At 51.0% G+C, this 15683-nt stretch overlaps 1 protein-coding gene and 1 pseudogene across 1 annotated transcript in view; both read left to right on the top strand.

Moving 5' to 3' along the window:
• Galns (galactosamine (N-acetyl)-6-sulfatase) overlaps positions 1 to 15683 on the top strand; it is a 32075-nt gene that overhangs the window by 3389 nt on the left and 13003 nt on the right. The window contains exons 2-9 of the mRNA XM_021170072.2: positions 2466 to 2589; positions 3746 to 3820; positions 4479 to 4581; positions 7371 to 7514; positions 8675 to 8741; positions 8844 to 8971; positions 9506 to 9645; positions 12312 to 12415. Of these exons, the coding sequence (XP_021025731.1) occupies positions 2466 to 2589; positions 3746 to 3820; positions 4479 to 4581; positions 7371 to 7514; positions 8675 to 8741; positions 8844 to 8971; positions 9506 to 9645; positions 12312 to 12415 (885 nt within the window). The remainder of the gene's footprint in view (positions 1 to 2465; positions 2590 to 3745; positions 3821 to 4478; positions 4582 to 7370; positions 7515 to 8674; positions 8742 to 8843; positions 8972 to 9505; positions 9646 to 12311; positions 12416 to 15683) is intronic.
• Positions 10746 to 11112, top strand: LOC110300065 (annotated as a pseudogene).

Raw genomic sequence — 15683 nt, 5'->3', positions numbered from 1 at the left:
AAAAAAAAAAAAAAAGAAAATACAAACAGAACAGATTTTATTCTTATTATCAACCCTAGAACTCCAATTTAAAGTTCAAAAGAATGTCTCCTCCAAGTTGGACATGTGTGTTATTATATGACAGCCTGCTTATAGGCTGGCCATGCTTGTAGGGCTTTTCTTAATTATTATTTTATTTTATTATTATGTGCATAGGTGAGAGGATGTCAGATCCCCTGAAAGTGTAGTCACAGACAGTTGCAAGCTGCCACGTGGGTGCTGGGAGTTGAACCTGGATCCTCTGGAATAGCAGCCAGTGCTCTTACCACTGAGCCATCTCTCCAGCTTCCTAGTGTTTGTAGTTTTAAAGCACTCCAGACAAACAGAAAATACCTGAACCCATCTTTTTCTGAATAGCAAACACTACTTCCTAACTTCTTTTACAATATGTCTCACCGGCTGCACTAAAAGTAGGAAAGGTTTATCTTAATCACTCCATCTTATTTAACTGAGTTTTATCCTCCAGGGCGTGGCCTGCATCATCCCCTATCTTTAAACCATATATTCTGAGAGCTCTAACCCTGTGATAAGCACAGACCTTGAGGCCGTTTGTTAGATTCAGAGTTTGCCATTTGTCTGTTTACCCTGTACCAGTTGTAGTTTGAGTTTGCTCAGGGGCAGATACCCCCCACACCCAAACTCCCCAAAAAATCCTGGAGTAATGACCTCATATGTGCTTAATGATCTCCAGGGCGTAAGGAAGCCTTCCAAATAGCGGCCAAAAAGACATAAAGTGAATCATTATGCAGGAAGTTCTCAAGAATGCAACACGCAGAGACCACAACCCAAAAGTGAGAGGCAGAAAGACAACGGTCGCAGCTTTGCTGGAACTGTGTCCAATGCCCAACAGCTGTGCTGGCTGCGTGACTCTCACCGTTTCCAGTGGCTATGGCTGTGCCACCTGGGAAGCTCCCATTAGAGACTAGGGGGTGGTGGGTTCCCGAAACTAGTACACTGAACCGTACGAGACCTATTCATCTGCCAGTCACATGGACTTGCAAAAGCTTCTACAGCCGGTTCCTGCAAAAGTACAGCATAATTAGAGTGTATGTGCAATCCCTTACCCCCTCCCAACTCACACTGCAAGCCCCACCTTGCAGCATGGAACGTGACTGGTTCTTTCTCAAGACATACTCAGATATGCCCGCCACTGCCTCTGCCTCAGAAGTGCTGAGATTAAAGGTGTGTACCACCCCACCCTTTGGGTTTTTTTTTTAAGATTTATTTGTTTATTTTATATATATGAGTAAAATTATAACTGTCTTTAGATGCACCAGAAGAGGGTGTCAGATCCCATTACAGATGGCTGTGAGCCACCATGTGGTTGCTGGGAATTGAACTCAGGACCTCTGGAAGAGCAGTCAGCCCTATTAACCTCTGAGCCATCTCTCCAGCCCCTGCCCGTTGTTCTTAATTGAGATAAAATTCACAGAATACGTCTCTTATACTGTGGGTTGTGGAGGTTGATTCTCTAACTCTGGATAACTGAAGGTAGCATGCCTGTGGTAAGGAATGGGTTAAACACGGAGTAGAAGCACGCCTCTGGACTGCCATCCTCAGGAGCCTATCATGGGATGTTGCCTCCAGTGGGCACTGGGTATCCCCACCCTGGAAAGAGTGGTTTCCTGCACCAAATCTGTGTATAGAAACCTTGATTCATGGGGGCTGGAGAGATGACTCAGTGGTTAAGAGCACTGACCGTTCTTCCAAAGGTCCTGAGTTCAAATCCCAGCAACCACGCAACCACATGGTGGCTTACAACCATCCTCAATGACATCTGACGCCCTCTCCTGGTGTGTCTGAAGACAGCTACAGTGTACTTACATAAAATAAATAATTTTAAAAAAGAAAAGAAAAGACCTTGGTAGACATTTAAAAAAAAAAAAAAGAAAGAAAGAAACCTTGATTCATGGGAAACATCACCTCCCCCTTTCACCAAGATATTGCTCTGCACTCTCCTTGATTTCCCGGCTCTGGTGATCTCTATAGACTGGCTCTAGCCCTCAGGTTGCCAGGGGCACTCATGTAGTCAGGGAGCATGAGTTTCAGTTCTGTGAGGCACACTGGACTGGGTGGCCGGGCCATGTGGCTCTCTCTAGGCTCTGCTTTCAGAGGAACCTCAGCACTTGCTTTTGAAATCTCAATTTGCATAACAGCTTTATGTTGAAAATAGATGTGGTATTCTTAGACACGAAGACTCTAGGAGCATACAGAGGTTGATCTCAGCTGGAGAGGAAGGCAAACCCGGATGCCATTCCTGACAGTAGTCAAACTGATAGCAAGTTGAGAGCCAACAAATTCCTAGTAAGCCCTGGAGCAGCTCGTGGAAGCTGCCAGGGTTTGGGTGAGCTCTGTGGCTCTTCCTTGTCACAAAGGAACCGTTTGTGGAAAGGGTTCTCTCCTCATCTCTCTGATCTTCCCTGCAGATGGGGTGGGGTGACCTGGGTGTGAATGGAGAACCTTCCAGAGAGACCCCAAATTTAGACCGGATGGCTGCAGAAGGGATGCTTTTCCCAAGCTTCTATTCTGCCAACCCTTTGTGCTCACCATGTAAGTTGCTGCTGTTCCCCGACCCCACTCTTGGGACCCAATCAGCCTGCAGAGTCTGGCACCCCTGCCCCTCCAGCCTCGCTCTAGGTAGGACAGCATTTCTCAGGTGTCAGGAAGGCTGCAGGTGGAATGAGGACTTCGTTAATGATCATACTGGCTCCTAACTCTTGAGTCTTCTGGCTGCCGTAGGTCTGAAGCTCACTGGGGCCCTTTAAGGGCAATAGCTTGCCCGAGCTTCTGCTATTTGCCTCCCAGCAAGCAAAGATCACTCTGCCCCAGAGGAGGGCTGATGTCTGTCTCCTAGAACTGCCACACTGCCCTTAGAAGTGGTCTGCACTTTCTGGTCCCAGGACAAGGATATTGTGGGGAGGCAATGAGGCCGTGTCCTCTTCCCAGGGAATGTCTCACCTATTTTACTGGTATTATAAAAGTGCTGACATTAAGAAAGAGCAGTAAGGGGCTGCTGAGATGGCTCAGTGGGTAAGAGCACCCGACTGCTCTTCCAAAGGTCCAAAGGTCCAAAGTTCAAATCCCAGCAACCACATGGTGGCTCACAACCACCCGTAATGAGATCTGATGCCCTTTTCTGGCATGTCTGAAGACAGCTACAGTGTACTTACATATAATAAATAAATAAATGAATAAATAAATAAATCTTTAAAAAAAAAAAAGAAAGAGTAGTAAATAGGATGAGTGGGCAGTAGGAGGCAGGTCATGAGGTCTACAGTCTTGTGGCTGTCCCAGAGCTCGAGAACTGCGCACAGGAGCAGAGCTGACTGGCAGAGCTCAGCTGTATAACCCTCCATCCATCCTCAGGCCATTGTGCCATCTCCCAATGCCGGAGCTCGGTAATACAGAGGCTAGAGGGGTTGAACCACAACAGCCAGGCTGCAGTTGTGCATGCCTTTAATCCCAGCACTCAGGAGGCAGAGGCACTCAGATCTCTGAGTTCAAGGCTAGCCTGGTCTACAGAGTGAGTTCTAGGACAGCCCAGGCTACACAGAGAAACAAAACCCAAGAAATACAACAGCTTAGTGTCAACCTGACACATTCAGGACAGACCCATCCAGGGAGCTGCACACATGGGAGATGCTGCAGTGCTGTCTGAGGGTCTGACGGGGTTTGTTACACTGTCTGTTTTTATCCTTCTGTGTAGCTAGGGCAGCCCTGCTCACAGGAAGGCTACCCATCCGCAATGGCTTCTACACAACCAACGCTCATGCAAGGAATGGTATGTCTCCCTACCCCACCTCACCCCCATGGCCCTACAGGTACCTCTGTCTAACCTAGGAAAAGATGCTGTCCTAAGCCTTGGTATAAGAGGGTTAGGGCCTGAAGTGGTAAATAAAGACGACCTAAGGCAGAGCTAAGTACCACAGTGCAGCTCCCACGTCACAAGCTTCCTCCCTGAATCAGCCCAGTGAGAACCACGCTGGCGCTGAGGCCCCTCAGGTACACCACACAGCAGCCTCCCATCACCCTCGACTTGCTCCCAGGGCACTGCCTGGCATGGCTCCTAGTCCACTGGGAAAACCATGGGGCTTTAGAGCAGGGCAGGGAAGTGCTAGAAACAAGCTGAAGAGCTTGGGCGGGGTCTCGGGAGAGGGTTCCAGATGAGATGGGAGTTCAAGTGGCCTTGAGGAAAGGGAACATGGAGAGAACCAGGAGCATAGCCTGTGGGGAACAGTGTGGTGACAAATGGCGAACCAGGCTGGAGAGGTGAGAGACAGGTCAGAGTGGAGGCACCCTAACACCATCCCCAAGACGTTGGTGCTGATTTGGAGGGGAACCTCCTGGGAAGTGTCCCTCCCGTGACCACTGTTCTGCCTGTCAGTCATAATGGGCCAGTGTGTGAATCCATTACAGAAATGTGATACTTGTTCTTGCAGCTTACACACCTCAGGAGATCATGGGCGGGATCCCTAACTCAGAGCACCTCCTGCCGGAGCTCCTGAAGAAGGCAGGCTATACCAACAAGATTGTGGGCAAGTGGTGAGTCCAAGGCTGACCTCTTGGGAGGAGTGGGCTCTCGGGTCCAGGTCCGTTTAGATTTTTGTAGGGGACTTGTTTGTTTGTTTTCTGAGGCAAGGACTCAAGCTGATTTGGGGTTCATGATCCATTGTCTGAGCCTTCTACATGCTGAGATTATAGCCGGACGCTATCTGTAGTCTCTGTAGGGAGCTTTTAGGAACTTGGTGTTTCAGGCACACACACGTAGTACACAGGTGTGCATGCAGGTAAAACATCCGTGCACACAGAATAAAAGTAAATATGTCTTTTTTATTTTTTTTAATTATTTATTTTATGTATATGAGTACACTGTTCCTGTCTTCAGGCACAGCAGAAGGGGGCATTGAATCTCATTACACATGGTTGTGAGCTACCATGTGTTTTCTGGGAATTGAACTCAGGACCTCTGAAAGAGCAGTTAGTGCTTTTAACCACTAAGCCATCACTCCAGCCCACATCTTTTTTAAAATAAAAACAAAAAACAGAACTTGGTGTCTAAAGTAAGGAACTTGATGAAGGAGCACATCTTTTTGTTGTTTTATTTTGTTTTGTTTGTTTTGTTTTTCAAGACAGGGTTTCTCTGTGTAGCCCTGGCTGTCCTAGAACTCACTTTGTAGACCAGGCTAGCCTCAAACTCAGAAATCCACCTGCCTCTGCCTCCCAAGTGCTGGGATTAAAGGCGTGTGCCACCACCACCCCACTGAAGGCACACATCTTTAACCCCAGTCACAGGGTTAGAGACCCTGATATCAGGAAATCCAGGTGACCCAGAGGCTGCCTAAGAAACTTCTGTCACCTTTCAAGCAAAAAAGGAAACCTAGCCATAACAAGGGATGTGGCAGAGAAGAACCGACAGGCATCAAGGCCTCCTCACCTGCCCGGACCCCTAGCAGGGGACAAGGAAGTCTCAGAAGACATGGGAGGCAAGGGGGAGCAAAGAACTGGAGGTCCCGGAGATGCCTGTGTGTCTTGCCTGACAGTTCTGCCAAGTCCTTAGCTTCCTGCTGTCAGTGACTGGGTGGGCACAGCTGAACAGAAACAGGGTTTCTGCAGAGCTACTGATCTTCCTGGATGACTTCTGACAGAAAAGAGGTGACTGAGAGGAGCATCACCAGTAAACTCTGAAAGAGACACAGTGACAGAGGCCAGCAGTGAGGCCAGGCTCTCAGGCTACAGGGAAAGCTTCAGTTGGTTATCTGTGAGCAGGGTTTAGTCCAGTGCTATCCACTGCAGCCAGGACTGCCCTGTGTCCTTTACACAGTACACAGACTAGACTAGACTCCTGTTAAGTAGACCGCATAATCTGCTTGCTGCCAAAGAGAGCGAGTGAGGCCAGCCCACTCCCCAGTCCTGCTCACCTCCTCGTTAGTGCCAGCTGCCGTTAGGACCAAGTGCATAGAATTACAGCTATTTCTGGGCAGATCACTACTCACCCTTCCCCTAGAAACAGGCTTCAGGATGCTGGACATGGGCACAGGGGTCCTCGCATCTTCCCTTCGATGTTTAGAAAGGACAAGTGTCTTGCAGTGGGCCTGAGAGCATATCCGACACGGAGGCACTGCCCTCAAAGGAGAGGTAGGAGACTTGAGCGTGTGAAGGTCAGAGAATAGCTCCACAGGTTCTCTGTGTGCAGCCGTCAGGCAGACCAAGCACGCAGAGCCAACCGTGCTTTGCCAGTCTCCCCAAGTGAGGAAGCCGAGTCCTAGACTGGCAGGGCCTGTCCCAGGAAGGACAGGCCCTGCTTCAGGGCTACCCCAGGTCTGCCGAGCACCGATGCTAGGCGTTGGAGTTAGGATAGTAGCCCTCTTTGGCTACTGGTGGATGGAGGGCATACAGTTAAGGGTCCCTGAAAGAAGAGGCAGCAGGGTGGAAAAGCATGGGGTGGCATGGGGTGTGGGGGATTTCGCAGGGGGATCCTGCAGCTTTGCCTAAGGACCTTCACCCTGTGAAACTTTACTCTGTGGGCCCCTCTCAGGGCAGGTGAGCCTCGCTCTCCAGACAGCTTGCACTATCACCAGAGTCGGCATGCTGCCATATTCTGTTCTCCTCCCTCCAGTTTCAGTTCATCCTAGCCCCTGAGGATGAGAGAGAGTACAGCCCTAAGCCAGAGCATCATCTTCCCATCCAGACACCTTCCTGGTGAGCTCCCCCTAGCTGATGGAACACTCTGGCTTTTGTGTAAGAAATGGAGCCGTGACCTGCCTGGCTAGAAACCCAAGGACCTTAGAGTGTCCCAGAGGAAAACGGATAGAGCGTCCAGGAGGAAGCTACTGTGTCTGGAGAGAGCTGAAATGGGCATTTGAGTCCTGCTGGTTTCAACGTTCGGGAGATTTCTCCCCAGCCAACCATCCTTCAGGTTCTTCCTTCCAGAATCCTGAAGAATCCCTAAACAATCTTTTGGATCTCATTGTACCTAGATGCCCCTGGTTGCAGAGACACGCTCAGCTGTGCCCAGAAGCCCCTAGCTTTGCCAGGACACTCTGCTCTGCTGAAATGCCCTGGGTCGTGCTTGCATGCCCTTGGATGTGCCTGGAGCTCTCAGTGCTGGCACTGTGTGGGGCGTGCAGATGGGTTCCTGAGCTGCCTCTTGACGTGAGGGCAGGTGAGCCTCGCTCTCCAGACAGCTTTGGTATCTTGGTGTGTCCAGACCAGGGGCATGTGGCATGCTGCTCATACAGTTACCAATGGTGACGGTGCTGGATGGCTGCAGAGCAGAACGTGGAATGTCCCCAGTGAGGGGATCTCTGAAGTATCTTGGTTCCTGTTTCCAGGCATCTGGGTCATAGGCCCCAGTTCCACCCCCTGAAGCATGGATTTGACGAGTGGTTTGGATCCCCCAACTGTCACTTTGGACCGTATGACAACAAGGTCAAGCCCAACATCCCTGTGTACAGGGACTGGGAGATGGTCGGCAGGTAACAGACAGAGCCCCTTCCCCCTGCCCCATCCCTGAGGCCTTTACTTCGGTCCTTTGCCTCTGGTGCTTGCTGAGGAATAGGGCTTGTGTTCTTGAACGAGCAGCTGGCATCTAGTATCCTATGTGGGGAGAACAAGAGCTCTGTTTCCTAGGCCATTTTGTCCAGGACCTCATGAGACCCACCTGAGGCAGTTTCTAACCAGTCCATAGTCATAGATTCTTTTCAGACATGTGATTCAAAGGACCTCCTGCATCCAAGGTGTGATCATAGCTTTGTATTTGGGGTGTCTAGGACCCATGTACCCTCTTGGTGGAGTAGTCGTCATCTTTAGCACTAAGTTGGCTTATTAGCTGGACACAAGAAACAAGACTGTGGGGCTAAACTGATGTGAGAGCCACTCCAGGGACTGCCACTGTCACCATGAAAAGAGATCCTAGTCAGGAGGGGAGCCCTCCTTGGCCAGGCCTCAAGGTGCCTCACAAACAAAGGATCTTAGTCTAGTCCTCGGTGCTGGTGTAAAAAGCTGGATAGGATGGCGTGCCTTTGTAATTCCAGGTCTGGAAAGGCTGAGACAGGAGACTTCCCTGAGGTTCACTAGACCACAGATCTAATTGGGGAGCTCAAAGCCAATGAGAGACTCTGGCTCGGCATGGTGTCACACCCCTTTAATCCTAGCACTTAGGAGACAAAGCACGCAGATCTCTGAGAGTTAGGAGCCATCATGGCTTGGTCTATATAGTGAGTCCCAGGCTAGCCAGGGCGATACAGTAAGTCTCTGTTTCAAAAAACATTAAGAGAGAGATCCAGCTCAAAGGATTTGGTCCTCTATCCTCTACATACATACATACATACATACATACATACATACATACATACATGTGTGCACCTACAGCATGCATGCCTGCACTTACACGTGTACCTATACACACATATGCACACATGCATACACTCAGCTACACCTCTTGACCTTGTTTCATCTCTGTGGCACACATAACCCCAACTTGTTCTACACTCATCTGACATGCTGGGGTCCCCATGGCCTTGTCACCTCAGACAGGATTGTCACCTAGGAGCTGTGTATGCTTCACACTTTTCGGTGAAATCGAGGAAAGGGGGCTTTCGTGACTAAATTCTGATAATTTGGTTTTTGCTTTCAGATTTTATGAAGAGTTCCCAATTAACCGGAAGACTGGGGAAGCTAACCTCACCCAACTCTACTTACAAGTAAGCCTGAGTGGGCTGGGCCAGGCAAGGAGCCGGGAGGAGGCTGGGGAGGCAGGGGATGAATTGGCCTGCAGCAGAGGAGAACGGAGACCTTTTCCACAGGAAGCTCTGGACTTCATCCGGACACAACATGCAAGGCAGAGCCCCTTCTTCCTCTACTGGGCCATCGACGCCACTCATGCACCAGTTTATGCCTCAAGACAGTTCTTGGGCACCAGCCTTCGAGGGCGGTGAGTCTAAGCCCCACAGAGGCCTTCAATTATACTGGGGATCATCGGGTGGCTGGTCTGGGCCATTATGGAAAGTCTAAAGCAGCTGGGATGCTTTCCAGTGGCAGAGATGCTTATCCATGAGCCTGGGTTCAATCCCCGGCTCTGAAACCTCCTCCGGCCGGGGATCAGCGATGAACGGGAAGCTGTGGAACTTTTTTTTTTTTTTTTTTTTTTTGTGGTTTTCTGAGACAGGGTTTCTCTGTGTAGCCCTGGCTGTCCTGGAACTCACTTTGTAGACCAGGCTGGCCTCGAACTCAGAAATCCGCCTGCCTCTGCCTCCCGAGTGCTGGGATTAAAGGCGTGCACCACCACGCCCGGCTCTGTGGAACTTTTTATGTCTGCATTGTTTGCAATGAACCATTTGTGCCGAGCCAGAACTCCCCTCAGAGAAGCAGCTTGCTGCCCCAGGGGACATCTCTGGAGGGACAAGATTAGTGTTTGGGACACACTCATGCCCTTGCCTGCCTGGTAGAGTGTCATCTTCCCCTGCAGGTATGGCGATGCTGTTCGGGAAATAGATGACAGTGTTGGGAAGATCTTGAGCCTTCTGCAGAACTTGGGCATCAGTAAGAACACATTTGTCTTCTTCACGTCTGATAATGGTGCGGCCCTCATTTCTGCTCCCAAGGAAGGCAAGTTCTGTTTCCTATCCTCCGGTCCAAGGTCACTGGCTAGAAAGCGACTCCCAGACCTCCCAGAAAGAGTGCCCAGCAGAAAGGTCTTGACCCTGGTGACTCAGGCCTGGCCTGCATTCACATGATTTTGAGTCCTCTGAGAAAGAACAGGCAAGTGTCAGGGGGGAGGAAACGTCTCAGGAAGGTCCTGAAAGAAGGCAGTTTTCCACAGCCTCAGGCTACAGGAGATGTTGACTGCCAGGGCTTTGGCAGAACACCTAGTGTGCTGGGGTAGAGCGGTTTGATAGCTACAGAGGTGGCTGCAATAGCACCTTCAGCCTCGGGAGCCATCCAATGCATGAATCTGAGACAGTCACCCATGATGCTCAGCTGTCACTACAAGGCTACCTACCTGTCAAGGCTGAGGGGCCCGGTAATCTCCGATGCCTGTCCTGCCCTTAGGCAGCTTAGGCTCTGATACCTCTGGTGGCTCAGTCAGTCCTACAGCCCAGTGCCCTGGGGCTTCCTGGTTTCAGGTGAACTAACCCAGTACAGCCTTCATAAACCAAAGAACAGCTGTTCTTGGTTTATGTTCTTGGTACCAAAGAACAGGTAATAGAAAAGACCACCAAGACTAGCCAGGATAACCCGGGGTCTCTCAAGGCCCAGCTCTACAGACAAGCTTAGTTCTTTTTTTTTTTAAAGATTTATTTATTATTATTATATCTAAGTACACTGTAGCTGTCTTCAGATGCACCAGAAGAGGGCATCAGATCTCATTACGGATGGTTGTGAGCCATCATGTGGTTGCTGGGATTTGAACTCAGGACCTTTGGAAGAGCAGTCGGTGCTCTTAACCACTGAGCCATCTCTCCAGCCCAACAAGCTTAGTTCTTAGGCAAGCTTTCCACATACATCTCAGAGAAAAGGGCAGGACCCCATCACCTCCCAGAAGATACCCAGAACTCAACTGCTACCTAACGCCCAACTCTCAGGGTAGGAAGGTGCCTGGCAGAGGGAAATGGTATCATTTCTAACAGTTACCTCAAGATCTTGATGCCTGCTCTCCTGTGTAGTGGTTTGGAGGCCATCCTGCATCTAAGTTACCCACAAAAATCATGGAAAAAAACTCTCTGGAGTCTGTCAGCTCTAGCCTCCAAGTTGTTATACAACGTGAAAAGTACCGGCTAGGGTACAAGCGGCCTCTGAAGGTGACCAGGCAGGGCAAAGCGAAACTGGTTCTCCTCACCAACCACTGCCCAAGCCTGGAGGAAATCAGAAATACAGTACTGTGCCACATTGGCCAAAACTGATGTCTGTCACCACAGTGGCAGTAATAGTGATCGGGGCACCAGCTCAAACTTCAGATATTCAGTTCAATTATTTTAAAGTGGAAAATACTATGGAGTATGCACACTGGCTGCCATTAACACAGGTGATTCTAATGTCACTAGACTCATGCCTGAACAGATTAATGCAAAGTGAACCAGGAAAGTTTTTCTTGAACAAAACTTGCCAGAGTTTGATTTTAAAACACTTAAAAAATTAAATCCCCATATGCTCATACCTATCTTAAAAAGTAGAAATGGAGCCGGGCGTGGTGGCTCACGCCTTTAATCCCAGCACTCGGGAGGCAGAGGCAGGCGGATTTCTGAGTTCAAGGTCAGCCTGGTCTACAAAGTGAGTGCCAGGACAGCCAGGGCTACACAGAGAGACCCTGTCTCGAAAAAACCAAAAAAAAAAAAAAAAGTAGAAATGGACCACGGTCGCCTTCAGCCCAGGTGTCCTCCCGCGACACAGATCTCCTGCTATCTGGTCCCCATGCCCTTTTCTCATCGGTGCAGTTAGCCCTGCTCAGGGTGGGGGTGAACAGAGCTGCTGGGCTTCTGATCTGCCATCTCTTCATGCTGCTATGTCTGCTGCCTACAGAGGAGAAGCGGGGTTCCCCGGAAGCCACAGGGCACAGTGACTGTCATTTCCATGAGACGAGAGTTCTGTTGAGTTTTCACTAGGAAACGCTTTGTTTCCCCTGCCCCTGTGCTTTGGGGGCCTGAGATGGCTCCTCGGCAGCTCATGCTGTGACATTTTTCCCTATGGAACAGGCCCACCCGGCTCCAAGACCCCGGGGAATCTTCCTTGAGTCTAGGATCGAGATAAAAAGGAGATAGCTTCCCACAAGCTTGTTTAGGGCCTCGTGACTCCAAACTCCAGCTGTGTGCCCTGCTCCATAGGCTGAGTAAAAGACCAGAGGGCACCTGGGGTAGGATCCTACCCAGTACGTGATGCCAGGGAAAATTAGCATCTAAGAACACTAACTGCAGCATCAGGAAGTGTCTGTGGCCTGTGACAGGAAGGGGCTCCTGTGCCTCTTTCTTGTAGCAATGGCTCCTAGTGGGCTGGTGGCTTTTTAGGCAAGAATTTTCTGTTCTCTTTGGAGAGCTGTGGCCAGAGCATCTTAGCTGCCTGGCTCGGAGCCACCCAGGTTTCCTGACCTGTGTCTGCAACCTGACCTCATTCTCCTGGTCCTTTGTCTCTGTCGTGACCTCAGGACTCAAATGTGCCTCAGAAAGAGTTCAGAAGTCAGGATAGGCCACTTGCCAGCTAGGGGTGCTTTGTGTCCCTGATCTCTCAGAGGACCTGGGCCCTGATATCTTAAGCTGATGGGTGGTGACTCTCGCCCTCAGGTGGCAGCAACGGTCCCTTCCTGTGTGGGAAGCAGACAACATTTGAAGGCGGGATGAGGGAGCCTGCGATCGCATGGTGGCCAGGACACATTGCTGCAGGCCAGGTGAGTCCCCATGCCACACTGAAGCTCTATCTGCTACAAGGTCTCAGGGGCATTGATGTCTGGGTAATAAGGAGGCTTCTGCAGTCGATTGACTTCCCATGTTCTGTGGACTTACTACAAGGGACAGCTGCGGCCCTGGATGGACCCCTGATGCCTTTGTGGCAAAGACCAGATATGGGGCCTCAAGTGGGTGCAGTGTGTATCCTTCTGAGGCGTCAGTCTGATCACCTTCATGCCAGACAACACCCTCAACCCCAAGCACACCCCTTGTTGAAGAGTCCACTGTGAAACTTGTAGTCAGCACACTAAGTGCTCACTGCTGAGAGCATTTATGTCACTGCTCCTCAACTGGCCTCTTTCCCCAGTGATCTTGGAGACAGTGTCTCCGTCTGGGTTCCTCAGCTTACCCTGCAGTAGTGAATCTTCCCTCCATAGACTAGGGGCTAGACAGAATGGCTGACTCTAATAGTCAGGAGTAGGGATCTGCTGGCCTCTGTGACAAGTCATGGGGCTGGCTCCTCAGAGAGTCTGGGATAGATCTGGTCCTTAGCTCTCAGCCTCTGGAGCTAAGTGCTGGGCTAGCCTTCCTCCATCGCCTTACCTCCACTCTCTGATCCTCCACTAGTCTGCTGTGAATACTGGCTCGCATGAGCAGTACAGGCCAGTCTCCTAGAGGCCAGATGATATGCATTCTTAGTCCCTCCTACTCTCTTACATCCCCATTGCCGAGTGGGATCCTATAGCCACAGAATCCAGAGGTGGTAATGCAGTCCCTAGCAGCTGTCGTTCTGCCAGCCACCATCCTTATCCTTCCCTCTAACTGCACGTATGTGGGAAGGGAATCCCAAAGAGCTCTCCTGTCCATCCTGCCAGCCACTAGGGCAGAGCTGGCAACAACCATCCAGCCATGTGTCCCCAGCAACGACTGGGACCTGCCCTCAGTCCCTAGCTTCTAAACTAAACCTGACTGAGCCTCTGCTTCTCATTACCCTCTGCTGAGGACCTCTTGACTCGGAACTCCCAGGTCACACTAATCGCCAGAGCCTTGCAGGTTGGTGGCTCTCCCAGTTGGTTGAACAGGCCTGCCTGCCATCTGGCCAGCTCCCTTTCTAGAACAGGGTGCCCATGGCAGTCAGCACATTACATGTGGAAGAAGCATGGTTAATGGGATACTAGTGGACACTCAGACTGGCCACGACCACCTGACCCTTAGGAGAGGGGCCTGGTCCACACCTGCACTTGCTCTTCATGTCCCGGTGCCACCTCTGCCAGCCCTCATGTAGCTGTGGAAGCCACTGGATCAGTTGTCACTAGGTGAGAAATGGGACACACATGAGGTGTTTCTGGGAAGGGACGCTCAGCATGGCCAATAAGGAGCCTTATCCAATCCCGGACTACACCCCTGACCTGGCATTGGCAAAGCTCCCTCAGGCCCAGGAGGCCTAACCTACTCTGCTGTGTCCAGTGGGTTCAGAGCATCTGCTTCCACCGCTATTCCTGCCAGATACCCTCAGGCGGCACCAGCTGGGAAGAGAGGTCAGCCCTTGCCTTCTGAGGAAAGCGTAGCATGCTCCAGAGCTACGGCTTCCTTTCCACTACGCTCCCCACACACTGTGCTCTGTGATAACCGAGATCTTTACTTAAACACCCTGACGTTCATCAGCCTCGAAGCAGACGCTGATGCTGCACCTGGCTGCAGCGGTATAATTAGGGCCTTTGCTCCAGCTTCATCTCAAAGGAGCTGACAGCACCCTCCTGCTGTCAGACATACAACAGCTCTTGCGCACTGCCAGTGCATGCACTGGCAGTCAGACCCCTCCTTCCAGTCACCTCAGGCATGCATCATGCTCCCATCTTCCCCCTTTCCTGTTTTCCGGAAGGAAATACCCAGAAGGGGCCGTGAGCCACTCAGAAAGCTCTCCATTACCCACAGAGGCTTCAGAAGGCCTCTGTCGTTCCCCTGATACCATAGATAGGGAGACCCTGGTTAGAGCACATACCTACAAGAATGCCCTATTCCCAAGCAGGCTCTGTAGACGAATGTCCATGCCTGCCAGGGACCTCATTGCACAGTAAGAGTCATATCTGCCAGATTTCAGGGCACAGAGTAAGGAGAGGAGAGTCTGAGGGGCCTCGGCAGATGAGACCGTTTATTGCAGTGAAAGACAGACACTGCTGTAGGAAGGAGAGGCCTGCAGGGCTGGAAGAGCTGGCTAGGATCTTTTATAGGGAGGGTGTGGGGCTTGGGAATGAGGAAACAAGGCTCTATAGCAGAGAGTGCATGCAGATTGCAAGAGTCTCTCCCGAGTCTGTCCAGACACGGCCATTTTATCTTTAGAAACTGCCTCCTCCCCAACCCCCATCAGGATGCGGGTGATTAGGCAAAGGCAGTTAAGGGGTTTCAACATAGAGGTGGGGCATCTCAGAGAGCCTTAGCAGGGTCTGATCAAGTTCAAGGCTTATTCGACAGGATCTCCAGCTGGCACCATTGAATGAGGGCCAAGCAAGGCGCAGTCAAGAGAAGTCTGTTCAAACTGAACTCCAGCTGAGGTCCTGACAGGCTGCTGTGGAGTCAGGTCTTCCTAGAGGACCCCAGATGTGTCTTCTCAGGGACTGTGCTTACCCCCCACTGACCATCCCATGCCACAGAGGTCAAGAGAGGAGCACATGTCTGTCTCCATCACAGCAGCACCGAGAGGTTCTTGGGGTGGGAGAGCCAGTGAAGATGCTCACAGTTACAGAGGGGGCAGAGCCACAAAAGAACCCCCCGGCACTCAGTGACTGGGGTTGCCCTTATGTCAGGACGTGATCAGAAAACAGCCAAGTACACGTCCCACAGGGCTAATACGTCCACAGATGAACGGTAGTGGGCCCAGCAAGTGTTTCTGCCCCTCTTAGAACTATCTTCTGCCTGGGTGAAGCAGGAGACTGGACCGTTGGTTTGGTTCCTCCCCAGCGGGCTTCCTTGCTGCTTCTGGGTCTTTCCTGACCTTTTCTCGTTTGATATACAAAGCTCACAGTAGCTTTCAGGTGTCAAAATGAATATTGCCGACTCTCTTGGAACAGCTAAGCCTTGAGAGGTGGGACCCTTGTGTGTGTCCCTGGGAGGAGGAAGAGGAGGAGGAGGGAGGAGCTGCTCTAGCATTCTGGGTCTAGCAATGACAGCTGATCCATATGTGGTAGGGGCAGTGGGACATGAGTGTAGCCTGACTCTGGGGTCAGATGTTCAGCTTAAGTCCCATCTGCCCAGATGGGACTTAACCCTGGC

This window comes from Mus caroli, chromosome 8, assembly GCF_900094665.2.
Source record: "Mus caroli chromosome 8, CAROLI_EIJ_v1.1, whole genome shotgun sequence".
NCBI classification, from domain to species: domain Eukaryota; kingdom Metazoa; phylum Chordata; class Mammalia; order Rodentia; family Muridae; genus Mus; species Mus caroli.
This window is presented reverse-complemented; position numbering and strand designations above follow the sequence as displayed.